The 27,067-nt window shown below is 35.3% G+C and overlaps 4 protein-coding genes and 1 long non-coding RNA gene across 5 annotated transcripts; 2 read left to right on the forward strand and 3 right to left on the reverse strand.

Moving 5' to 3' along the window:
- Positions 1 to 4,145: 4,145 nt before the first annotated feature.
- On the forward strand, positions 4,146 to 5,153 carry LOC133798768 (uncharacterized). Its single transcript, XR_009875994.1, has 2 exons — positions 4,146 to 4,661; positions 4,764 to 5,153. It is a non-coding gene; the product is annotated as an uncharacterized LOC133798768 (long non-coding RNA).
- A 6,219-nt stretch (positions 5,154 to 11,372) lies between these two features.
- On the reverse strand, positions 11,373 to 11,837 carry LOC133793554 (uncharacterized). The gene has a single exon (XM_062230879.1). The coding sequence runs from the start codon at positions 11,835 to 11,837 to the stop codon at positions 11,373 to 11,375; it is 465 nt and encodes a 154-aa protein (XP_062086863.1).
- Positions 11,838 to 19,282: 7,445 nt separating this feature from the next.
- On the forward strand, positions 19,283 to 22,894 carry LOC133793555 (uncharacterized). Its single transcript, XM_062230880.1, has 9 exons — positions 19,283 to 19,303; positions 19,591 to 19,650; positions 19,763 to 19,813; positions 20,424 to 21,320; positions 21,415 to 21,652; positions 21,714 to 21,950; positions 22,015 to 22,259; positions 22,340 to 22,671; positions 22,753 to 22,894. The coding sequence occupies exons 1-9, from the start codon at positions 19,283 to 19,285 to the stop codon at positions 22,892 to 22,894; spliced, it is 2,223 nt and encodes a 740-aa protein (XP_062086864.1).
- A 146-nt stretch (positions 22,895 to 23,040) lies between these two features.
- On the reverse strand, positions 23,041 to 24,327 carry LOC133798769 (uncharacterized). The gene is made up of 2 exons (XM_062237244.1): positions 23,876 to 24,327; positions 23,041 to 23,792 (listed from the first exon to the last, which is right to left on the reverse strand). The coding sequence occupies exons 1-2, from the start codon at positions 24,292 to 24,294 to the stop codon at positions 23,330 to 23,332; spliced, it is 882 nt and encodes a 293-aa protein (XP_062093228.1). The 5' UTR covers positions 24,295 to 24,327; the 3' UTR covers positions 23,041 to 23,329.
- Positions 24,328 to 24,412: 85 nt separating this feature from the next.
- Positions 24,413 to 26,648, reverse strand: LOC133793556 (uncharacterized). Its single transcript, XM_062230881.1, has 3 exons — positions 26,622 to 26,648; positions 25,210 to 25,730; positions 24,413 to 24,505 (listed from the first exon to the last, which is right to left on the reverse strand). Exons 1-3 carry the CDS (start codon positions 26,623 to 26,625, stop codon positions 24,413 to 24,415), a joined length of 618 nt encoding a protein of 205 aa, XP_062086865.1. The 5' UTR covers positions 26,626 to 26,648.
- Positions 26,649 to 27,067: the final 419 nt, after the last annotated feature.

The raw sequence follows: 27,067 nt of genomic DNA on the forward strand, positions 1-27,067 counted from the left end.
AGATATGAAATCTATAACTTCTGTATGAGAAGTGAAAATATGATTTCCTTAATTGTTTTGTTCAAAATGTTAAATGATTGAGATCTCATTTCTGTGATTAAGTTGACGGAAATATCATTGTAAGGAACTTAGTGGGAGTTAAGGATAAAATACTGATGAGGGATAAAACAGTAATTTGCACCCAGCTCGTTAGTAAGTCATCGATAGAGGATTGACTGAATGTAATGGTTATTACAATGGATAACGTATTTATGGTTTTGAAAATATGTTCTATGAAATCAAGAGTTCAATTCCGAGTCTATAATGGAGTCACGAGGAATTAATAAGGTAGTGAAATTATTGGTAAATTAATTCACGGTAACTTGTTGGAGCTTGATTTCATGGATCCATAGCCCCCACATCACATTTGAATAAATCATCTAGAATGTCTCAATTAGTTGATTTAATTATCAATTAGGATTTTTAAAGTTGACTAGGTCAATTTTAGAAAATTTACAGAGATATAAGATTTAGAGAATAAAAGAGAATCTTTAGACAAATTTATTAATATTGATAAATTAGTATCAATATAAATAAATAATATTAAATCAAGTTTCAAATTATAATTAGTTAATTTGACATTGTTGTTTTCACACTGGCGATTTGGTGATTGGAATTGACGAGGGCAAGCTTGGGCACGGAGGAGATGGGGGAAGAAGAAGAAGAAGAAGAAGAGAGAAAAAGTAAAGCGGAAGAAAGAAGAAAAAGATGAGAGAAAATGTAACGGAGGAGGAAGAAGAAGAAAGAGAAAGAGAAAGAGTGATGATGTGATTGGGAAAATAGTATATTATGTAATTAGTATATAAAAGTAGGGGGTTTCTTTGGTGCGGGCGTACGGAACGCCCGCACCTATGGTTTTTAAGTTTATATATTAGTTTATTTTAAGTTTTGTTTAGTTTATTATTATTATTGTTATCATTACTCTGATTTAGTCAGATTTTAGAGGGTTTGTATTAGTTTATTATTATTATTGTTATCATTACCATTTTTATAGTCAGATTTGTAGGCTGTTAGTTGTAGGGGGTTTGTATTATCATATATTAGTTGTAGGGGGTTTGTATTAGTTTATTATTATGTGTGTTATCATTACGTTAGATGGGTTTAACATATATATATAGTTTACATGAAGACAAAATAACAAATAGTATTTATTACAACTGGAAGAAGCTATAAATGTTTTTGTCAGATATTAGCTAATTGTTGTTGCAGCGACGTCGTTTTGGCTAGGGCGGTTTTGGTCTAATCATCATAATAATAATAATAATAAGAAGAAACTTCATCTTCTTCATCGAGTTCCTAAAGGGAACAAGGGTTGGGCTGTTCTTGGAGAAACCATAGAGTTCATTGCTTCTGGTTACACATCTCAACCTGTCAGCTTCATGGAAAAACGCAGATCTCAGTAAGCTTATTATTATCACTATTAATTAATTAATTATATGAAGTTTATATATGAAAAAATAAAAATAACTCTTTTCGATCTATTTTTATTTTATTTCGTTTATTAATAAGAAAACGTGCTTTGGTCTTTTGGATACCTACATATTTTCTATTGACCCTTATTTTCTTCTTCTCAGCTTGAGCTATACAGGTATTGAGAGAAGAGGGAATTTTTCTGGTTTTCGTTGAGGGAGGCGAAGAAAACAAGGTATTCCCACTGCAAAGTGTCACTCTGTCACCTTATTATTGTCTATGATTTTTTCCCTGCAAAGTGTGGACCTTTTGTGTTATACATGCAAAAAAAAATTACTTTGCCGTATGGGTTTGTTTTGTTCTTGGTTTTATTTTTATTTGAGTTGTGTTTTCTTGCTTGCAAGTGTGTTACTTACAGTATAGATTAGGATTTGTGGAACTTATCAGGAGAATTTATATATATAGAGAGAGAGAGAGCAAGAGAGGCTTATGGTACAGAGAAACTGAGAATTAACCTGTATTTGTTTGCCCAATGGTTCAACGTTTTGCATAATTAAGTTTCTGTTTTTGTTCATTTTTAAGGGACCATGTGTCTATTGCAGTTTTAAGTATTATTAATATGAGGTGAAACTTTAGATGTTCGTTCTTTCCCATTTTCATTCATATCAGGACAATTTAATCTAAATGGATTTTCTGTCATGTTTGTTACTGTGTCAGTTTTCCATTAACTTGTGTTTATTAATCTAACTTCTCTAGGGAAATTCATAGATTTAGTGAAGGTGAGTATCATAGAGTTTTGGAGGTAAAACTGATATCGAATGGTTGAGATGTTGTTCTTTGAAAGTCTAAAACTATAAAATGTTATATATTAGTGGTTATTGATTTTGTTATGTTTTGATGACATAATTGATAAAGGAAATTTGAAATTTAAGTTGATAAAATTCAGGAGACTTAGTATGGAAGAGTTATTTCTTAATCGCATATTAAACTCTGTGGAAAGCCTACGGAATGAGTATCGGGAGGTGAAGGATAGTGTACGGATTATAATGGGTGATTTGCAGACATTAATTGATCTTAGGAAACGTAGAGATGATGAGCGAAGAATGTATGAATGTGAAATGGTTACAAGATTTGGCAGCAATTGTGATGATGCGAAACTCGTGAACCAAATGATTTATGATGAAGGGAAATGGGTTGATTTGGATATCCAGCGAGTTCGTTTCGTCGAAGGGGGTAATAAGTATGAAACTAAGGTTGGAGATATCCATGGTGGTGAAGTACCGAAGCGTAAAAGTCAATCCGGGGAGTTGAATCACCCCACTTCTTCTTCTGGTTTGAGTGGTATTAAATTTGATTCTTTAAGTTCTACTAATTTATGTAAGAAAAATGAAAAGGTTATATAAGACGGAGGGTAGTTGTGGGGGAATGAAGAGGGGAAAATTTGACGATAAAGTTTTTAAGATGTCATCCCAATTTGGAGAAACTCTACTGCAGCGTGAGATGTCGATGAAAGTAAGTAATTTGAATTTGAATGTTCTTATATTTCTGTTGTATATACAAAAGCATTATTTTGAAGACATATTTATATTTGATTGTGGATAATGCAGAAGGCTAGAGTAGGTACGATAAAGCCGATGACATTATTTACAGACGTTAAGGGAACAAGCCATCATCGGGCAGGTGCATTAGGTGGTAGTTCCCATATTGGAAAGGTAACGATGATATTAATTTTTTTTTAATTGTTCAATATTATTGTCTTTAGTACCGAATATTATGTATATGTAGGGTGAGAGTAGTTCTCAGTCATTGCCGCTTAGCTCTGCACTATTAAAGGGTGATGTTTAGATGAAAATGATTGGTCCGTTTAATGCAAGTGCCCCGATACTTGACGATCCTAATATTGCGTCACTGGTTGAATTTATTTTTTGACCCAGTTGTACCTGAGTAAGTTCGTTTGAGTCAAATTTATATAATTATGGAGAATAAATGACAGTTTATATATCTAAATTATTGTAAGTAGCAAATAATTTGATTGTATGCAGTGAAATATTGGTGGAGACGGATTTTAATTTCCTCAGTAGAGATTTAATTAGAAGCTTGGGTCCGGGTATGAAGTTGATGGGTGAGGTGAGGTTTAACACTTAACCTTTTTAATTTGTTGAAATATTATAATAAACTAATTTTGCATCTGTTTGTATAAAGTCGGGTTCATGCATAAAATTGAATATGCATTTAGTAGTAGAGAATTAGATTTGAGAAACAGTTGGAGCACATGAATGTTTAATTCAAGTATGTTATGTTTTTGGTTTAATAATTTATTTTGATATTATTTTACTTATGTAGGTGTTGAATGTTGTTTGCGAGGTGAACACACGTGCAACTCTGCTAGTGTCAGCAGAAGACGGAAGAGCTTGGTATTTGAATACAAGATTGACAGTAGGTTGGTCTATTCATTGGTTAGTTTGGTTGTTTGGGCCCGATAAATACTAAATTCGACTATATCACAACACAGGTAGCTGGAATTAGCATTGGCAGTTTATTCCCAGACAATGGTCGTGATGATTCTGCGCGGAAGTTTTACTTTGGTGATTTGAAGAAATGTCAGCATGTATGTTCCCCTTACAAACTTTGTATTGTTCTCTTGTGCACTAATATTTAATATTAGTAATGTTATGTTTATGAGTTGCAGATTTTTATTCCAATCCACAATGACAAAATAGAACACTGGTTGCTTTTTATAGTACACATCGGTGATGGTATTGTAGAAATATGTGACTCGATGTTGGACAAACATGGGTCGTCAACTGGAAGTGGTCTTGTGAAAATGGTGGTAAGTGTAACTTAGATTTTGGTGTGGGATTAAGTTAATAGTTGCAAAATAAGAATGGTATTTTAATGAAATGTTTTATTGTTAAATTTGGAAGAGAACTAGTTAAGGTGGGAGTGTAATATATTCATGAATTTAGAAGTTGATGATTTTGTTAATTGATCTTCAGATGGAGAAGCTTGATTACTTACTTGCTGACCAAATAGTCGACAAAATGGGGCCTTCTTTTTCATTCACCCGTTTTCAGGTTCAGACAAATGTTGGAGTTCTTCAACAATTAAATGGATATGACTGTGGCATCCACGTCATTAACCGGATTGAGGGTCGTCACGAGGTCTATTTCAAACACTCCGTTGTAAGTGTCTTTTATATATGTCGAAGAGGGGTATGTTAAATAACTTTTTAATCTTGTTTGTCCTTAATTACAAAATTTTTCTTAATATGGATGTACTGAGTTATAATATGTATTGAATGATTTTCATGTTAGTTTAATTCTGCGAATGAGAGGATTCGCATTGCTCTTGGGCTGGTGACTTCTACGCACAACAAAATTTGGGGCAAAGTTCAGCTTGGTTTCGATGTGTGGAAGAAGACGAAGAACCAGGGAATGAGGGGGGGATTAAATAGGAAGTTATTTTAAGTGCATTTACAGGGGAGTGTTTGACAGTTGTTATTTTTTGGGACCGCCTGTATATGATGGAATTGGTTGCACAAGTACTTCATCTTTTGGGACCGATACCGGGCCATTTTGCTCTTTCTCTACTTCAAATTTTTACAAGTCGGTTGAATATTTCTTTCTAACACATAACACAATATATGGATGGTGGACAGTCATGTGAAGATATTTTTTAGTTGTACAGACTAACATTTGTAGAGATTTTAACTTGTGTGCGTGTTGTCCCTGACAAATTTGTAATGTTAGTTGTCCAACTTGAATGGAGAACATAGAAAATGACCTCAATTTGGTTCCTATGTGAAATATCACAGCGGTCATATTAAATCTTTGTTTGAAAGGGAATAAGCACAAAATGAAAATGTTGCGAGGTTTTTGTGTTAGGCAAGTATACGTAATCGCAATTCGTAATAAAACCGGTAAATTCGGGTATCATCCACACAGACTGATTTAGCAATTACCAGAAAATTAATTTATAATTGGTTAATGGAATGTTTGATTTGTAAAATGGAAAATTTACTGCATGAACAAAATAATTACAATTGAAACTCAGAACCATAAATTGAAAACACTAACAGAAACACTTCAAGAAATTAATTTAATAGAAAAATAAATTAGGGAATTCAATCTCATCCACTATCCACTCTAATATTCATCGATGCTTGTTCTATTCTTTATTCTTATTAAGATGGCAAGTTAACAAAATCTATTTATATTTTAGTTACGAAATATAAAACTCAACCTTACGAATCATTTTCTATATTTCTATGATAAATTCAGCATTAGGAGGCAATAAGAACAATAACTGAAGAACCACATAAATAATCATATTCGGAAAGTTGAATGATCAATTTTATGTCCAGTTAATTATAGCATATCCAAATCTCACTTTGTAAGTTTTGATTAAAAATCGTGTAGGTTATGAAATTTGATGGCCAATCAATTCTCAAACAAGAAACATAAACTGAGAAGATTTGAATAGAGGAATAAATAAAATAAAATTTTGCTTTAATTCGTAAAATAGTTTCCAGTGATTCAATTAAAATCCCTAATACAGAATGTAGTTGATCATCATTAAGAAATCCATATTCAAAAAATTAATCATAAGGTAAATATAATCCCACTCCAAAATATTCATATTGATAACAATTCTTCTCCAAAATATGATCCCATTGCTCTTCTCTCAGCCCAGGTCTGCAAAAGTGCCTCCTTTTCTCCCAGTCTAGGCCGCAAAATCCTTTTACTGCAGGCACAGATAGTAGCATGAAACACCGTTTTCCCCCAACTTATGTTCTTTTGTCATTATTTCCATCATGCTTCCACACCTAAGTCACCTAATCCCTTGGACACCTGAAACACATAAAAACAAGCGTAAAATAGAACAAAACTAAACTAAACCCCTAACACTTAACCTGAAAACTGTTGCGAAAATGAAGCTACGCAAGTATACGTAATCGCAATTTGTATTAAATCTCGATAAGAACGAGTATCGTCTCACGAATACTGATTTATCAATTACCAAATAATTAATTTTTAGTTTCTATTTGACTAATAAAAACCCCATTTGTGAATTTTGAAAACAAAAAGACAAAAATAAATAAAGCTAGCAGAAATTAAATAATAACAAGAACAAGGATTAAATTCACTGTAAAACAATTAGGAATCCTAATCTTCTCTACTATCCACTCTATTATTCTTTAATTTAATTATTAATGAAATTCTTCTGACTGAAATGATAGGCATACAAAAGGGTTAACTATTCGAATTAAGAAAGAGAAAACTGGACCTAATGTGAATCCCCTATATTTCTATGGTCAATTCAAACAATAGGAAGCAATGAATACAGCCATAAATCACATAAACCAATTTGATACTCTCGTTGTAAATTGAAATATGTGTCTATTCAATTTTAGCATATTCAAATCTCACTTTTCAGATTTTGATTCAAATTCATAATTCATATGTAAAATGTGATCAATCAATTACATAAACAATAAACACAAACGGAATAGATTTCAGATGGAGAAGAAATAAATAAATGCATTAAATCATAATAGAGTTTCAAGAGAGTCAATTAGAAAACCTAAACAGAAATTTAGTTCATGTTTATCATTAAGAAATCCATAAACATGAAATTAACATAGACTAAAATTAAAAAGAAAAGAAAAGAAAAAGTAGATGATCAATCCACAGCCTCCTTAGCCTTCTCTCTCAGTCCAGATATCCAAGAGTAAATCTGCGTTTTTCTCCTTTTCAGACACATCCTGCGGTCGCAGGACACTATTCCTGCGGTCGCAGAAATGGTCTATAAATGCAAAACTCCTCTGAAGCTGCGGTCGCAAGACACACTTCCTGCGGTCGCAGGAAGTACTCTGAAACACATTTTCCACCACTTTTTGTCATTTTGTCGATTTTTCCACCATGTTTCCACACCTAAGTCACCTAAGTCCTTCGACACCTGAAAACATACAAAAACAAACGTAAAATAGAACAAAACAAATCAAAACACCTAATACTTTACTTGAAAAACACATAGATAAATGAGTCTAAAACTCATTTATCAAACTTCCCCAAACTTAACATTTGCTCGCCATCGAGCAAAGAAAACAAAACTTAAGAAACACTAAACAAACAAACAAAAACACTAAACAAATGAATCAAGATACCCACAAATTTTAAAGCCTCAAAATTAATGAATGACAAGCATATATAATTTTCGAACAATAACAGACACGTAATCCAGATTTTCAATCCAACCACTTCTTCAACTTACCTTAACCCATTGGTCTATTTGTCTATTCAATCATGAACAGTAAATAAATCATATTTAAAATAATTTACACATGCTGAACTCTCACCATCAATCCATCAAATCCCAAATTTCCATATGCTTGCTAACTTATTATTTTCCACTAATAAAAATCAATGCATGTTCAAGAATCAAGAGGTCTTTTAAAGCTTGTATTGAGAGGCTTAGGTACCGGTAGATGAAATAGTCATTTAGGCTCATATATACCATAAGCATATAATCCAAACAAACCACACCGGATATCCACTTTGTAATCCAAACAACCCGCGCCTACCCTTTATTTTCCAAGATTGAGAAGAATTCACACTAATTGTATCTTTTTTTTTTCTCTTTTTTTTTTCAACTACACTTCCCCAAACTTATGTCTTTCAATGTGAACAAACATAAGAAGTGTAATTTATTTTCAATGTTTTTTTTTTTTTCCTGAATTTTCCTGTCAATCTTTTATTTTTCTATTGTCACAACCAAATCAAACAATAACACCCATTACAATTCAATCCCCATTTATATGTTTATATGCTCATGGTATAGATCAAGGGAATGAAAAAAAATAATTAAGTGTTCAATTAGGCTCAAAAAAAGTGGTTCACAGTAAAAAGTTATACTTTTAGGCTCGAAAAGGGTAACTAAGGATAGATTAATCAAGGATGGCTTGAAAGGCTCAAACGTTCCAAAAAATTGCCTAAATCATTTTCCTAAACAAGCATTGTCTATGATTTCGCCTCAAATAGTAAGCAAGCAAGTTCTAGAATTTGTTCATACATTCTTTCCACATTCAAAATTCAGCAAGTGTAAATTTATTTAAATGCAAGAATTTACCAATCATGATCAAATATTCAGTGATTCAATGAATTAAAGTAATCCAAAGAAGTGGTCAAACCATGCACACGGATTGTTTTTACAATCAAGCATATTTTTCTCGAATTATATTACAAGTCATTCACTTATTCTCATCGGCTAATCATTGTTATCTTGATTCGACAGACTCTCTAGACACCCTAACACACAACACAATTAATAATTTAACAAAACACAAAACATCAAACGAAACAGTTACTTGACTCAACTAACTATTAACACAAATAACTAAATCCCCCTTCCCCAAACTTATCAAAAACATTGTCCCCAATGTTTAAATAAAAACTAAGGAAAGGAAACTTACCTGACTCGACTCAGGTTGAAGGGCCGGCCTCGTCATCCCCCTCAGGTGGAGGATATGCGAAATTAGGTGGTGGTGGAAATGGTGGAAATCCACTTGTGTCTATGCCAAAATGAGTGGCGAAAGCTTGGTTGTAGGCATATTGGTTCTGTGCCACACCGACACTCCACAAGTGGTGCTGCTGAAACTGTGACACTAAAGCGTCCAACCTTTGGTTGGGATTCTGAGGTCTTGGTGGTGGACGAGCAGCCTGCCTTGAAGTACCTGCACTAGGATCAGCTGAAAAAGTTTTGACCTTGTTAATCTTAACCAGATCATAAACTAGAGGGGGCAATTTCTCCTCTAAGTCATTAATGGGGACCCCTGCTTGCAAACACAAACTAGTGATGAGGCTAGGAAAATAAAGCCCTACATAACCAGTGGCACAACACTCATTTAAATTAGAAGCAATAATGTTGCCAACATTTATGGATTTCTTGTGTAAAACAGCATACAGCAATACGGCTTTACTAGGTGTGACAATGGTAAAAGATTCGGTGGGTGTCAGATTTGAACAAATAAAATACAACCACACTCTTTTCTCCCTAGTCAATAAGTTGAAGGGAAACCCCACTCGATGAGTGCCATTGAAGGTCCATTCAGTACCTGGCGGGGTTAAGGCTTGCAAGATAGTGTCCCAAGTACTCTCCTCACAAAGTTGATCCTGTAAGTCCATATATTCATCATGTTCTAAGGTAGGCAATTTGAAAAATTTATTGATATCAGTTTTGTGAAATTTCACAATTTTGCCCCTAACAGTTGCTTCCCAGGTATAATCATGATGAAAAGCATTAGCATAAAATTCTCTGACAACAGGGATAATAGCAGCAATTGGAGGTGCACAGAAAACCTCCCACTTATGGGCTCTAATCACTGATGTATACTCCTCAGGGACAATAAACTCATCTTTCCAATTGGTAGCAAACCCTCTCTCTCGAATGAGGCTACGCTCCTTATCTTGAACGTACCTAGAATTGGCTGTTGGGTTGACAAACCTAGGCACATCCTCAAAATTTAGGTCTTCCTCATTCTCTATGGGTGGGGGAGGTGGTTGACGTTTCTTAGATTTTCCTGTGTTAGTGCGTTTTCTACTGTTAGACATTATGACTCAAGAACCAGGACTAGTCAAAAGAATGCACACTCCACCAACAATTTATTCAAGGGCACCAATTGCAAAAGTGATATCAAAGTTTAATTTATAAAATTCCCCACTCAAAACAAGCACAAACAATGATCAATTCCTTCAAATGTCAAAAGCCCCAAATTCACCCCTTATAATAAGAAAATGACAAAATTCTCCAAATAAATTGAAGACCCAATGAAATTGAACATAAAAATAAACAACTATAGTTCTCAATTTCACCAATGTCAATTCAATTTCATAAAATCACAAAGAAAAATTCGGACCCAAAATTAGGTCAAAATTTCCCAATTGCAAAATCAAAGATTCTCAATCCACATAAAAATCCACTCACATGCAAAATTATTTCAATAATATCTTAAAAATCCAGAAATAAGATATATTTATCAAACACTACACAGAATTGCGGATTGAATAGATTATCATGAAAAAATTTCTTAAGAACACAATGTAGAAATTAAAAGGAGAAATAGGAAGGGGACTTACAATGGTAGATGATAATGGAGAGAGAGTGAAAATGATTAGAAGAGAGTGATACTTACAAAACCTTGGAGTTGGCCTAAGATTGCCTCTTGAAAAAAAAATTTGAAATAAGGAAAGAATGAGAGAAGGAGAGAAGGAGAATGAGACTATGGTTATGAAGAGATAGAAAACAAATCAGATACTAATATTATTATTATTATTATTAAATTTTTGTTGTTTTTTTTTTAAAGAAATACTGGTTCCTGCGGCCGCAGGACCCCATTCCTGCGGTCGCAGATTATGACTAAATCGGCGTGCAGCTCTGGACCTGCGGCCGCAACATGCAAATTCTGCGGCCGCAGGATTACTTCCATTTTGCCCATCTCTCTGATCCTGCGGCCGCATGACCCCATTCCTGCGGTCGCAGAATATGACTCAATCGGCGTGCAGCTCTGGACCTGCGGCCGCAACATGCAAATTCTGTGGTCGCAGGATTACTTCCATTTTGCCCAACTCTCTGATCCTGCGGCCGCAGAAGATGATTCTTGCGGTCGCAGGATAGCTCTAGAAACCACAATTTCCTCTTTTATTATTTTTTTCTTTATTTTTTTAAAATTTTTTTTTCTCTCTTTTTTTTTCCACGTATTTGACGATGACAAAACCATAATATTTACAAAAAAATAAAATAAACCAAAAACTAATAATTAAAATAAAAATTGTCTCAACAAAAATTTCGAAAAAACTTAAATGAACTTGGGATGCCTCCCAATGGTGCTGTCGTCAACGTCATTTAGCCGGACGCTGACCTCCTCTTCAGAGAGGCTTCAACAAAATAATTGACTTGGCTTGATCAATAGGACCACCCAAATATGGCTTCACACGTTGACCGTTCACCTTGAATGTTTTATTATTTCGATTTTTTAACTCCAACGATTCATACCGAAACATTGTTACTACTGTGTACGGACCCGACCATCTCGATTTCAATTTTCCTGGAAAAAGTTTCAACCGTGAATTGAACAATAATACCTGCTGACCGGGTTGAAATTCTTTTCGGGACAATTTCTTATCATGCCATCTCTTGGTGCATTCCTTGTAAATCTTAGCATTCTCATAGGCTTCATTCCTAAACTCTTCAAGTTCATTCAATTGCATTAGCCTATTTTTCCCAGCTGCATTCCAATCCATATTCAACCTTCGCATTGCCCAGTATGCTCGATGTTCTAATTCCACCGATAAATGGCAAGTCTTACCAAAAACCAACCGATAAGCAGACATGCCAATGGGAGTCTTAAATGCCGTTCAACTTATTCTGTTTTACTCACGTCTGTTCCAACTATTATTTTTGCATCAATTACTCAAATTAGTTTATAACAACATATAGGATCCCAATAATCATAGGAGAAGATCATTATCAATACCAACTTCTCCATATTATTCTACATTCATTTAATCATTAGTTACCAACATTTTTTTGATAGAATCAAAGTTCATTATATTAAAGGGTATACTGTTTACATGGATGAAGAACAGAAGCATCAAAAACATCATAGTTCCACTTACAAGACCATAACTTCTTACCATCAATTTATTTTTTTACATTTATACGGCACCTAATTGGGACTGCACTATTGCCATCGAACCTACTACCATCCAGCAATATGATGTTAGTTGTGGAGTTTTGTTAAATTACTGCCTTGGAACAAGTCGATCCCCAGTACGTGGAACCTGTCGAATATTTTTAACGCCCCCCGTGTCATGCATTATATCCGGGAAGGATGACTCGACTACCTTCCCCTGGTCGAATATGACATCATTGTAGTCCATTGAGGCCTGAACAGTATGAATATTTAAGTGGGAGGACCTCTCCTGCAACTTCTTCTCCAAAGCATCAATCTTTGTCCTCAAACTGAGGTTGATTTTTTTCAGGTTACGGCGGATAGTCCTCTCCAATGACAGTTGGAACTCCTTTTCATGGAGCTGTTGCATTAGGTCCTTCACACTTTCCACAGGATCATCCGGAGCAATTTTAAAGTCCATTTGTCCGAACTCCTCTGGATCCGGCGAGCCCCGATGCAGTCTTCGTTCCTCTGGGAACACCTCCCTGTTGCATGAATCGATGGAGGAGTCCGACTCCATATTGTGTGATGAGGAGAAGTTAAACAACAAGTGGGAAATGTGGATTCGGGGATACTGCTTCCACCTTCATCTGTGTGTTTTCTTCAGTGGTTTATTAGAAGATAATGTAGGTAGTGATACTTAATTGGAAGTATAGTATATTAGTAGCACTGATGGGATGGTGTATGGATTTTATTTTTTACACGTGTTTCAACCACACATGGGCCTGAATAACAAATATAAAATAACTTACTAATATGTACACCCATGTACTGAAAACTCTCGTACTGTTAATGAACAGTGCATGAGAGCAGTTTCACATGTTTCTATATCCATATTTATATCTTTAGTAATCTTTAATATATGATTAACTATAAAGTGAGACAAAGATTTTGGGTTAAGTTAGTATGTAAGAGCACTCTGATCCGGTGCTCTACTTCATCTTTTAAAATACCTCCACAAGAAACACATTTTTCTATTTTACCTATGAATTTTACATTGTACCATACATTAAATTTTTTTTTTCTCTATATCATTTAAATATTAGCTAAGGAAGTGCTTAAGAAATATAAATGGTATCAAACCTCTTGTAGGTTTTGGAAAATATCTAACAAATTATATCATCTAAAATAAAGTTCAAAAATCTTGTTCTCCATATACTTTTATTCATTATTTTGGGAATTTTGAATATTACAAACGTTTACATTGTACAAACATTTTATACCTCTTATCCATAGATAAGAAAACATGTACAACTATTAATTTGCATTCTCATATGATAATGCATGGAGGTAATGCTTAATAGAAATACTTTTACAAAAATAAAATAAAATACTACATATAAAGATTACCGTATTTGATACTAAAGGTTGCATATTAAACATATTATTGAAATTACAAGACTGATGAGATGCAGATACTCCACGGCCTTGATAAAGATAATCAATTTCAGCACCAAGACGACCTATACCACCACCTACTAATTCTTATAGGCTTGCCGGGTAGGTGAATGTTTGTGCTGATTGGGACGCGGTGTGGCCGAGGCCACATTATATAAGTTTATTTGTTTAGATGCTAAAGAAATGTGGGAAAGTAAATCTACTTGAATAACCTTCATAATTGTTAGTGACCCCTATAGGTCGATTGGTTTGCCTGTATAAAGCAGACGTTAGGATTGAAATAGAAATGTGTAACATAGTTGGAAATCTTACTTTACCAATTTGAAAATGGTTAAGCCGGAAACATTTTGTGCATTGAAATTCTTCAGGCGTCCACGTCTCCTTCATCTCTTATTTAGAAGCTTCTTACATATTGAAATGATGTGTGTAGATGGGGTATAAGGTACACTCCAACTTTTCTCTAAATTTCCTCGGGACTTTGAACATATTGCAGTGGGATAATATTGGAGAAAATTTTAGTTATTTATAGAATAAATAAGAGTAAGTGGGATGGTGGATGAACAGTCTTCTCTGTGGGTCCCAGTGAGTTGTATGGTATATGGTGAAGGAAAACTCTATTATTACAATGAGATTTGAATGGTCAAATAAAGAGTAATACAATAATAAAAAAAACTGAACCTTTTATTGTGTGGGTGACCGCATTCTCTATTATGATCGTGTAATACAATAATAAAAGAAACCGAACCTTTTATTATGTGAGTGAAGGAAAACTCTGTTATTATGGTGGGATTTGAATGGTCAAATAAAGGCTAATACTGTTGGAAAAAACTTATACAGGATCTTTATTTATTTTCATGTATATCTAATATTAAACAAATTAATACGAGATAGCCTAAAACATGTTTCTAAAATTGAATTCAAAGAGAAACAAAAATAGAATACTTACAGTATACGCAGCGGAATTAAGAGTCCTTCCTTCAGTTTCTCTAACTCTTGTATCCTCTCTGTCGCAGAGTATTATCAAGAAACTGAACCGATCTTCTATTTTCTTCACGATCTTCCAATGTATCCTTAGAACCACCTAGACTAGTGTGGGCAATTCTCAACACATGAGATAGATATAGAGAGAAGAAGAGAAAATACAAAGAGGCTTAGAAAATGACTTGTGTTTAGAGAGAATATAAAACTATCAGAAAATCTGACTTATCAAAAACCCTTTTTTTGACTTCTCTATAAGCACTCCTTTTATAGACTCAATTAGGCCATTTAATTTAATTAAAAAATCAATAAAATAACAGCCATTTTGAAGCCCTAGGTCGAAATTATCATGGGCTATAGGCCCGTGAAATTTCCCATTTGATTATAAGCCAATTGGACTTAAAATCAAGGCCTGTATTATTTTTTATTGATTTAATTAATTAAATAATTATTTAAATCCTTTATCAAATTAATTATTTATAATTTGAACCTTGATTTAAATTTATTTATTAATTTAGATACCAATTTATCTTAATTAATAAATCTGCCATAATTTCTCTTTTCTTCTCAAAATTACACAACTCTGTGAAACTATCCAAAATTGACCTGGTCAACTTTGATAATTCTAATTGATGATTAAATCAATTAATTGAGACTATCTAGATGATTTTATCCAAGGTACAATGGGGACCATGGGCCTATGAAATCAAGCTCCAATAAGTTATCATAAATCTAACAAATAAATTTACTAACTTATTAATTCCTCGTGACTCCACTATAGACTTGGAATTGCACTCTTGAATTCATAGAACGCTCTATAACAAATATAGATACGCTATTAATTATCCATTGTTACAATCATAATTGTCACTCAATCCTCTATAGACGGTCTACAATGAGATAAGACTAAAATACCGTTTTACCCCTCATTGTATTTTATCCTTAAAACACTTAGTTCCTTGTAAATGATATTTCAGTAAACTAATTTAATTACTGAAATGAGATCTCTATCATTTAACACCTTGAACCAAACTAAAAGGAAACCATCGTTTCACTTCTTCATCAGAAGCTATAGATGTTCATATCTATGATTAACACTCCCACTCAATTATACTACCGAGTTCCCAAGATGTAAGTATGGGCTAGTCCGTAGGGTAAGCTGGTAACGAACAAGTCAAAGAACTCAAATAATACAATCAGTTAGAATACTAACCACTCAGAATTGAGATTGAATTGACCTATGGTCAACTATATGATATGACTAGAATAGATAATAACGGTATGTTTACTTATCTTATCAACTGTCAATATCGGTCCTGTCCGATGTAACAAATACATCCGATCTTATCTACTTTGCTAATGTTCTGGAAAGAACATAACACTGTAATGTGTAAGTAGATCATATCGTAGATTGGCAAGTCAGTGTAAATCCGGTGCACTGACTAATCTTAGGACTAACTTATTTTTGAACATATAATCATATTTATATTCCACTGTGATTACGTCACTATAAATAAGATTAGCTATATGCTCGGGATTTAATAGAAGTTTATATTAAATAAATAATCATGAAAATAAAACATGTGAGCAAAGTGATTGACCAAGTCAAAAAATGATTTCTATTCTTTTATTGATAATAAAATGAGATTACAAAGAATTTTGAGTTTTAATTAGGGCATAAAACCCCAACAAATACAATTATAAAAAAACTTATTATATACATGTAAAAAGACATAAAACCGAAACTACATCCTCGAATCGAACAACGCTCGGCCCCTTGACTCCATTCACCATCGATACACATCCTCCAAGCGTCACGAATCTTACCGCCTCTAAAGCTTATTTTCCTGCACATAAACAGAAAGGAGTGAGCCTAATGCCCAGCAAGGAAAATCTAACACATAGTCATAAACATAAACATAATTTCATAATAACGTAAAGACATATCATAACACATAATTCACTTATTATAATGGCCATTATTACTTGGGGTCCCATAGACTAAACAAGCTTATGCCCATGAGATTAGTGGGGTCCTACCAGCTAAATAGGCTTATGCCCACAATCTTTTTGGGGTCTTGTTAGTCAAATAGGGCATATGCCCAAGCCTACAACATACACATCAATAACATATTCATAACATATGAAAACATAACACATAAAATAGCATAAACATAAACATATAGATTCTAGCCTATTTTCCTTACCAAAGTTACCGGGATAAAATGGACTGAGTTGGGACTTTTTGGAACACTCCTAAAACCATAAGACAGAGTGAGTCTAAAGAAAGGAGATGAAATGAAAGAGATGGAAAGACTAAACCAAAAAAAAACATACTTACCGACTTATATGCTTAAGAGCTTGGATTCCCTAACCAAAATAAGAATAAGGTTAGGGGACTGAGTAGAAGGTTTTGAGAAAGGAAATAACATAAAATACAGAAATGAACTAGAGTTTTGGGTTTACCTCAAAGATTGCAAGATCAATCTAACCTCCACCAAAATACTATAGAACTCACTTCCCAAAGTGTTTGATAAGCTTATGATGTTTAAGCTTATAGTTTTTCCCCAAACCAAGTGTTTACACTCTCACACTCACTTAACACTAGCAGCTTCTGAACTTAGAGCAAATGGTGAATTATGGCTGGGTACTAGGTCCTATTTATAGAGTTTGGGAATGAAAATATCTTGATTTTACTTGAATAAAGATAATGGCTTTTTAGGTGAAAATCATTTGAATAATCGTCCAGCAGAGGCTGAAGACTCGTTCAGAAGATGCTGGACTGTTGAAGGAGTTTGAATGGCTGAAAGGAAATGAATTCAAAAGAGTTTGAATCCATGCTGAAGGAGGCGATATATCGCCCCATGTAGGCGATATATCGCCTGGGCCAGTATGCCCGAGGCGACCGTGCATCGTTTCGTGTTTTCCGTATTTACGTGCTGCGACATATCGCCCCCTATAGCTGCGTTATATCGGCACACGCTGAATATTTAAACACGAAATTACACATTTTTAGCTAAGTTTGAATGGAGTAAACAGCCTTGACTAAGCCCTCAACGTACTCAAAGCTGCTGACTGACCCTATAACATTCAAACTTTACTCCTTATTATATTTAATCCTCAAAAATCTTTAATCCTTAATCACCATTCATAACATGTGCTTAAAATCCTATTGGTTGATGTCTAAACCTTATAATATAATAAATATATTCCTTAATATCAGTCACATTAATCAAACCTTAGGTTATACTTAATATTCTTAACTATAGGTTAAACTTAGAAAATCTATAAGTACTACTACGAGTGTCCAAATAATTCCCGGTCTGAACCAAAAATCCATAGTAACAAAGATAACACTAAACATACTATAATACTACTAAACAATTAGCTAAGTAAAGTTCTTGGACTCTACAATGTGACCACCAAAACTACTGAGATAAATATGGGGTAAAATGTAAATAACATGAATTTGTTTTACTCATAATTAATGTCTTGTTTTTATATAGTATTACGTCCACTTGTTATCAAACTGGTGAGGAGATAATATTTTAGTAATGCATGCAAAGTCAATTTTTGCAGCTCACTAGGCATGTGGCATTTCAAGCTATCTACCCTTTTTTTTTTTTTTTTTTTTGTATGTACCGAAAATTTTCATATATATTATATCACATGTGAGTCTGACATGCTTTTTTTCTTTCTATTAAAATATATTTTTAACAATCCAAATGTCAACCTGCTATAATTGACACGTGAAATAAAAATTTTGAAAATTGATTTATTTTCCTGCAAATCATGTTGGGACCCACAAATGCACTGTTCAATTTCTTCTTCTTTTTCAACTGATCTATTATGTCTCCTATTCCATTTTATATTGACATTTAATCTAGAATTTCGGCACAATTTTTTTTTACAGGAAAAATTAAATAAAATAACTATTTACAACCACCAAATTTTATAGTATCTATTAATTTCATAGAGGTTCTTGGTTGAAAAAGATGACCAAAGAACAACAGAAGAATGTTAAAAGATTTGGGTCTATAGTATTTTTATATTTATTTTTTTATAATTAGAGTAATCTTTCACAAGAAAGTAAAAACTTTGCACATGACATATATATAATATTTGTTTTTATCTCTTTAATACAAATTTTGCAAATCAAATTTATTATTTGCCGTTAATCTCTATTTTGTTTCTAAATTTTCTCTCCCGTTAAAGAAAGTTTCATATCATTGTAGAAAGGAAAGGAAAGAAAAATGAATAAAAAAATGTTTTTGCATTTGAGTACAAAAAAAATTAGTTCATATTCGAGAGAGAACTAAAAAAGAGGGAAAAAAAAGAATTCTTGGGGATGGGACTCAGGTAAAGAAAAGAAAAAAAATTTGAGTATTAAAATGGCAACTAAATAATTATGAAAAAAATCATACAAATCAATTCCATACAGAATCAAAATATATAAACAAGCATTACAACTTCTGGAAAAAAGAAACAAGCATTACAATTCCATACATATACTAACATATTTGTATATTACAACATAGTCTTCTTTTATTTTCATTTCATTTTCAAGTACTCAGTTTTTTCTTTTTCTGTTTGGTAGAAACCGATGAGTTGTTTTGGGAGAAACGGTGAGGTTTTCCAAGAAAAAAAAAATGAAAGGACAAAATTTTGGGAGACTAAATACCCAGTACATTTTGTTTATTTCATTACTATTAAATAAATAATTAAAATATGACAACTGTGATGCCACATGTACTTGGGTTAGAATTCTACCGTGATATTTAGCTTGGGAAATTTTAGACAGTATGTGTAATAACATACTTAATTTTTTTTAAATGCCACCATAAAATAATCTCTCATATATATGCCATTTTAAAATTTTGGACAAAAATACCCATCAGGACCCCTCACCTTCTCTCTTCCCAGCCAAACCGAACTCTTTCCTCTTCCCAGCCAAACCATATTCTTCCCTCTTCCCAGCCAAACTCTCTCATTTCTATCTCATTATTTTCTCTCGGGTCACATTCTCACCATCTCAGGTGAAGCTCTCTCTCTCCCCACAGTCGTCGTCGCCACCGTCTTCTCCATCTCCGGCCACGGTAAGATAAGACATTCGGTTTTCATGTGTTTTTAAAAAAAAAAAATTGAATCGTAATGTATAAATCGATGAAATGGGTTTGATTGTTAATCTTTATTTTGCAAAAAATGTAGCTTAAAATGGGTTTGATTCTATGTGCATTCTGCAAATTCTGCAAAAATTTTGTGGGTCGATGTTCTTTCGATTCCACATCGATGCTCCATCGATTCTCCATCGATGCTCCATCGATGACATACAGTGAGTAGTCGATGCTCCATCGATTCTCCATCGATGGTATATCGATGCCATGTCGATTCTTTCATAATCGATGCATAATTGATACTGAAGTATAATCGATGCCACATCGATGCCACATCGAGTCCATATCGATGCTGAACATATATGGCATCGATTCGACATCGATACACCATCGAAAATAACATCTCAATTGGATGTTCGCATCAGCATCGACATGGCATCGATGGAGCATCGATGTGAACTCGAAAGGCTGCATCGATGTACCATCGAAAGGCCATCGATGGTGCATCGATGCTACATCGATGCTACATCGATTCTACATCGATGCCATGTCGATACCGATGCATAATCGATGGCAAACGATGGTTTATCGATGCCACATTGATGCCATATTGATGCTGAACATATATGGCATCGATTCCATGCTCCATCGATGCTATTTCGATGGTACATCGAGCCCATTTCGATGCTGAACAAAAGATTGAATATTTTTTATAAATTCAACTAATTCTTTTTTTTTTTTTTGATATTTTGCAGATGCCACCCAAACGTATCCCACCACTTGAGATCCCTATGGAGGATCATTATGTCGGTCGTATGACCTATAGGGGTTCCGGGAGGTTAACAAAATTGAAGAAAAGATTTGAGGAGCATGGATTGTTGGGGAGGGTGAATGAGTCTGTTTTTGGACCATTCTTCACAGCCCCTCCCTTTTCGTTCTCTGGAGCATTGGTTCACACACTACTTTTGCGAAAGGTCAAGTCTCCGCGTGGCGATGAGGTGCACTTCTTGATGGGCCCAAACTTATGTAAGTTTGGGGTGCACGAGTTCGCCATTATCACCGGCCTGAGCTGCTCCTGTCCACCACTTGCCGTTGACATTGAACCTCACATTACTTCCTCCCGCCTAGTTGATACATATTTCAGTGTGGAACCCGAAAAAGACATTCGGTTCAGTATCTTGGAACGAGCTTTTAGTATGTGCGATGTACCTGATGATTTGTACAAGCTCGGTTTGGTTTACTTTGTGGAGGGGATACTATTGGACGCTGAGAACGACAATGCTATTTGGCGAGATTCATTGTCGATGGTCGAGGATTTAGATTATTTTGAGAAGTATCCATGGGGATCCCTTTCATTCGATACAACTGTGAAACAATTCAATAGAGATATGAAAGCGATTGGTGGTACAATACCAGGTAAGAAGGCGAAGAAGATCATTGAGGCGGAGTCTTCTAAGGGTTTTAAGGTGGAGGCAAAGTACACTTGCAAGGGGTATCCACCAGCCTTGCAATATTGGGCGTACGAGACGATTCTTGATTTACAGAAGGAACACGCCAAGCCCTGTGGATTCAAGTTCCCTAGGATGCTACAGTGGGAGAGCATAGGCCAGCCGAAGCATTTGCATTTGAAGGATGTACTTGTGAGGAGACATGTAAGTTATAAAACATTTAAATAATTCAAGAAATTTTGAATTATACTAATCAACTTATGTCATTTCTAATTTGATTGTTGTGTTTCCATTACAGTTGTCATGCATTTCTATCCTAAGGCCTCGACCAAATGAGCGAGACTTCTTTGATGCCGTATATCAGAGGACAGAGGGGGATGCTCCTAGGTATGCGATGCTGCAGAATATGATCCAGCCTGCACCAGAGGATGGAAGACCTTACGATCCTGAGGCAGAGGCTGTTGCGGTGGCTGAGATAGCCGTTGAGGCTGGCATATTTGTGGAGGATGCCCCGACAGAGTCTGCTCCAGATACTAGTACCTACTTTTGCTCCTGCTCCTGCTCCTGGGGCTTATGAGGAGGTGTTGGGTGAGATAGCCAGACTATCAGGTGCAGTGGACGATGTTAAGGCCACTCTAGGTATCGTCCTTAAAAATCAAGAAGTCATATTAGAGAAGCTGGCAACACTAGGTAGTATACCTACTCCTGCACCTACTCCTGCACATACTCATGCACCCACTCCAACAGATGATGTAGAGTATGACATTCTCCCCTCATGTTACGAGCCTTCTGTTGGAGAAGTCACACCTTCTCAGCCAGTGCAGACGGACTTAGGTACGACTAATCCATGAGTTTTTTTTTGTTTTAAAAAGATTAGATACTAATTGCTCCTTTACAGGTAAGCGTACTAGACAGAGACCAGTAAGGTACGAGGACTATACTCCAGCAGCCAAGAAACCAAAGTTCAAGGACCCAGTTACGATCCTTCCTTTAAAGGTGTTGGATCAAGAAATGTTGACAACTTTTAACCGATGGGTACTCGGTGAGATTGATAACAGCAGACCGAGGAAGTTGGAATGTTGTGATGAGACCCCTGTTTGGTTCTTGAAGTTGAAGGTGGCAAAAGAATGGTTGGCAGAAACTGTAAGTCTCTTATGTTTGTTAGAACATTTATCTCATTTTAACAATCCACTCTTCCTTAATGTTACTCTATTTATTTGCAGCATCTCGACGCTGCCAAAAAGTACAAGAAGCCTTGGGGTGATTGCAACGAGGTCTACTTCCACTGGTGCATGGAAAATCGGCACTGGGTCCTTTGCGAAATAAATTTCGCTGATTGGATGATCACTGTATTTGGCTCAGATCATTCTAACTTTAGCCATAATAAGTTGTCTGAGTTGATGGAGCCTTGGACTAGGATACTTCCATCTTTACTCAACGCTTCTGGTATGTTTAAAGGACACCCCAAGTTAAAAATAGCTAGACCGAAGATCACCGTTCCAAACTTTGATTGGCGGTGCATGTCCACTGATATTGTCCCACAGTCTAGAACTAGGTAGACGTACTAAATTCATATTTTCAATAATGTTCTCCTTTAATTTTCAATACACTCACAATAAAGATTTCTTGGTTTCAGCGGAGATTGCGGTGTATTCGCCATCAAACACTTGGAGTTCATTCTTGGAGACATTCCCTTATCATATGCCATCGAGGACAACATTCAGTACTTCAGGGATAAATTATGCATCGACATTTTTTATGAGAATGTGTACCCTTGATGTTAGAACATTTATTTTGATTTCGATGACACACAATAGTATATTTCTCCTTAGTATTGTATATAAAAAATGTCGTTTCGATTAACAAAGTCCATTAATACACAAATATAAAGAGTAACAAAGTCCATTAATACACACATAAAAAGAGTAACAAAGTCCATCAATACACAAATAAAAAGAGTAACAAAGACCATTAGTACCCAAATAAAAAGTTTAACATTGATGCCATAAATTTCAAACACGAACTTTACAAGTTGCCCTATTATGGCCTAGACCTCCACAAGTGCTGCACTTGCGTGGAACAACCAATTTATCTCCATTGGAAGGATGGCGTTTCGTCTTAGGCCTACCTTGTTTCTTCTTTGGACGACCAACCGGGTTTTTCTGCGCAGGTGTTCTCACTGTTATTGTCATAATGTCATGTGGAACAATCCACTATTCCTCGTTACCAGTAGGATATATAGATTCTGTGTAAGAGGACCTCCATGTCTCAATTTTATAGTAATCTGAACACAACGAATAAAAGTTCACCCCTCGCTTAAGGGATCCAGATAGTGCATGAGCACATGGGATACCAATAATCTGAAACACGCCGCATGTGCATGTCTTATTCAGGAGGTCGACTTCACCATTCAGCTCACCATCTAACACATGGAACTCATGCCTCCCTATTGCATAAGGAATCAAGAATCGAGCTTTCTCAGCCATATCCACCAAATTTTTCTCATAGGTCGGTGCAAGAGTGGTAGTTGTCTTCTCGCTAGTTTCTCTCCTATTACAGAACCAGGACTGTAGTGTGAAGCGAATAAATTCGACGAATGTAGTTATTGGAAAGCTCCTAGCGTCCCGGGTCTTATTGTTGAAACTTTCAGCGTAATTGCTTGTCATTATATTATACCTAGTATCCAGGAAAACTAAAATTTAATAGTAACATACATTTAGAAGATTTCAAAAATTAAAATACAATTGACAATGACATACCTATTTCCAGGAAAGTAAGCACGGGACCACTTATCAAAACCCATTCCTTCTAGGTATTGAGCAATGGCTGGGTCTTTTGATTTGATTTTTTCGAAGTTAGCGTGGAACTCGAATTTCCTAAAAGCATATGCCGCATTATACATCAACACATGACAATGATCAGTCTTGAATTTAGCAACCACATTCATACTAATGTGGTGGTAGCAAGCACCGTGATAGGCATCGGGGAAAATAGTTTCCAAGGCATGTGTAATACTTGCATGCCTGTCAGATACAAACGCCAGGTCCTCGACTTCCCCAATCCCTTCTTTTAGCTTTGACATGAAATACTTCCAAGAATCATGATTCTCACTATCCACAATACCAAATGCAACTGGATATAGATGGTTATTTGCATCCAGTGCGACTGCACATAACATCTGCCCACCGTATTTTGTCTTTAAAAAGGTACCGTCCACACATAACACAAAACGACATGTACGAAACCCTCTTCTACTAACTCCGAGTGAGAAAAAGCAATATTTGAATCGATCTTCCTCAGTGACAAAATCTGTCAACGTCCCGGGATTTTTCTGTTGAAGCATGAACAGGTACGATGGTAACTTCTGGTAGGATGCTTCCAGTGTCCCTCTGACATAAGAAAGAGCCTTCTCTCGGCATCTCCAAGCTTTTCCATATGATAACTCAATGCCATAATCATTCTTAATGTCCTCTCTTATGTTGTTTGCCATGTACGCATTCGATCCAGTCTGATATTTTTTCTTTATGCAATGACCAATAACCCAAGGTGCAGCTTGGCGATGGCCTTTATGTCGGAGGTCAAGTGAGCAAGTGTGTTTGTTGGTGAAACGAGTTATCTCGAACATATCAGATTTAGGAATTCTCTTCCCCCTCAATCTCCACCCACAATCAGGATCCTTGCAAGTGATATACCAAACTTCAGTACCTGACTTCTTCACCACAAACTCGAAGTTCTGCTTCATTGCATACAAGTGTGCCTTCGTCTTCAACTCTAACTTGTTCTCAAAAACTTTCCCAACTTCTATTACTCCACAACTCACCCCAGATAACGTGGGGATAACATAAGAGGGGCATGGGATATCTTCAGCAGTATACGCTGGAGAACTCCATCTATTTCCATCATCTTGTGTAGTTGGACGACTGCTCTCTGATCCAGCAGTCCTCCGTCCTTGGCTTTCTTGACGACTTGGCAATGGTCGTACATTTAAATTATCTACTTGAACCACATGTAGCATCGACAACTGATCCTCTGAGTTATCATCAGAACTACTGCACCCCTCAACTCTTTCATCATCATCACCAAAAAGGGCAACTGGATCGTCATTGACATAAGGCTCATACTCATACCCATCATCATGCGGGAGATTTGTTGAGGGAAAAAAAGTTTCATTATGACTAGGACCTCCCATGCATACACTTGGCCCAGTAGCTGTTTGTGGAATAGCCGTGCATGATTGATTATGATTTTCCATATTAACACTCGCTCTAGGAGATGGATCAATAAGAGCAATGTTCTTTGCAATCGAACTAACGCATAAAGGAACCCGATGTTTTAAGGACTTTGAATTTTCAAGAATAAGAGCACTAACTCCTTCATCATCTGTGATTTCAATGGGATCTACACTAAAATCATTGCATGTAAACGGCACTTCCAACTTTAAGTCAAACAATGACCTATCCACTTTCAACTTTGAATACAACTTCTCCAATAATTCTATGTAACCAACATCAATTGGTACATGTATTATAGTGTTCGAACCAGCTTTGAAATTCCATTTTTCTCCTTTCTGTTCCCAAACACCGTTGTAAGAAACAATTATATTAACTCTGGAACCTGCAAATTTACAAAAAAAAAACATAAGAAAATTATAAAAATAAAGTGTAATCTATGAAGAATCGATGGTAAATCGATGCCTATGAAAATCTGTATTGTAGTTCAAAATCGATGCCACATCGATGACATTTCGATGCATCATCGATGCTGATGGTTGCCATTTCGATGCGATACCATTTCGATGCCACATCGATGCCTTACCGACGCTGAACCAAATAAACATATATGGCATCGATTCAACATCGATACCACCATCGATACATCATCGATACCAACATCGAAATTATATATTTGCCTCAGTATCGATGTAATATCGATGGTGTATCGAAATGCCATCGATGCCATATATGTTTATTTGGTTCAGCGTCGATGTTACATCGATGCCACATCGATGCTACATCGACGCTGAACCAAATAAACATATATGGCATCGATGGCATTTCGATACACCATCGATATTACATCGATACTAACGTCGAAATTTGCCTCAGTATCGATATGGAATCGATGTAGAATCGATGTGGAATCGATGCTGATGGTTGCCCTATGTATGCGATTCAATTTCGATGTAATATCGATGCCACATCGATTCCATATCGAGTCCATATCGACGCTGAACCAAATCAACATATATGACATCGATGCAACATCGATACACCATCGATATTACATCGAAAATATCATCTAATTTAGATGTTCGCATTAGCATCGACATGGAATCGATTGGGAATCGATGGAGCATCGATGTACTATCGATTTTGGAAATCTCAGATCCGAAGAACAGTTCAAAAGTTGCAGAAAAAAATACAAACTCAACTGCGGAACAGTTCAAATCTAATTTCTAACTATGGCATTTCATATTCATAAGTAAATTAATGAAATGATAATTACCCATGATTTTTTCTCTTAAAAACGCCAAGAAACATCCAATCCGTTCCACCTCCGAGCTGTGAAAAATGGCTGTAAATGAGGGATGAGAGATAGAGATAGAGAGAGTGAAGTGTTAAATTTGAGTGAGGAGGGGAGGAGGGTATTTGTGTCCAAAATATAAGAGGGGGCATAATATGGGGAGAATTTTTATGTTGTCATTTAAAAAAAATTAAATATATTATGATGCATAAAGGGTAAAATTTCCCTTTAGCTTTTCTCATTATAATATTTTTTCTAAAGTCTCAGCACATCTAATAGCTTAAAAACTATTGTAGTTGGTTCAAGAAATCTCATCACAATATTTGATACAAACCACTACTCAAGACTACTGTGTGTGCTCTATTCAAAAGACACGTGAAAATTAAACTGTGGTTAAAAGAAGTGAATATCTTATATATTTTAAATTG

Source organism: Humulus lupulus, chromosome 8 (genome assembly GCF_963169125.1).
Source record: "Humulus lupulus chromosome 8, drHumLupu1.1, whole genome shotgun sequence".
NCBI lineage: Eukaryota > Viridiplantae > Streptophyta > Magnoliopsida > Rosales > Cannabaceae > Humulus > Humulus lupulus.

Coding starts and splice junctions, on each gene's coding strand:
- LOC133793556 (XM_062230881.1), bottom strand. Junction 24,506..25,209: donor CTTATGTCAATGACGATCCA/GTTGCCCTTTTT, acceptor TTCTTATGTCAG/AGGGACACTGGAAGCATCCT.
- LOC133798769 (XM_062237244.1), bottom strand. CDS start 24,294: ATGTTATGTGCAGTCGCACTGGATGCAAATAACCATCTATATCCAGTT. Junction 23,793..23,875: donor GCTTACTTTCCTGGAAATAG/GTATGTCATTGT, acceptor CCTGGATACTAG/GTATAATATAATGACAAGCA.
- LOC133793555 (XM_062230880.1), top strand. CDS start 19,283: ATGACAACTGTGATGCCACAT. Junction 21,321..21,414: donor ATGTACTTGTGAGGAGACAT/GTAAGTTATAAA, acceptor TTTCCATTACAG/TTGTCATGCATTTCTATCCT. Junction 21,951..22,014: donor GCCAGTGCAGACGGACTTAG/GTACGACTAATC, acceptor GCTCCTTTACAG/GTAAGCGTACTAGACAGAGA.
- LOC133793554 (XM_062230879.1), bottom strand. CDS start 11,837: ATGTCTGCTTATCGGTTGGTTTTTGGTAAGACTTGCCATTTATCGGTG.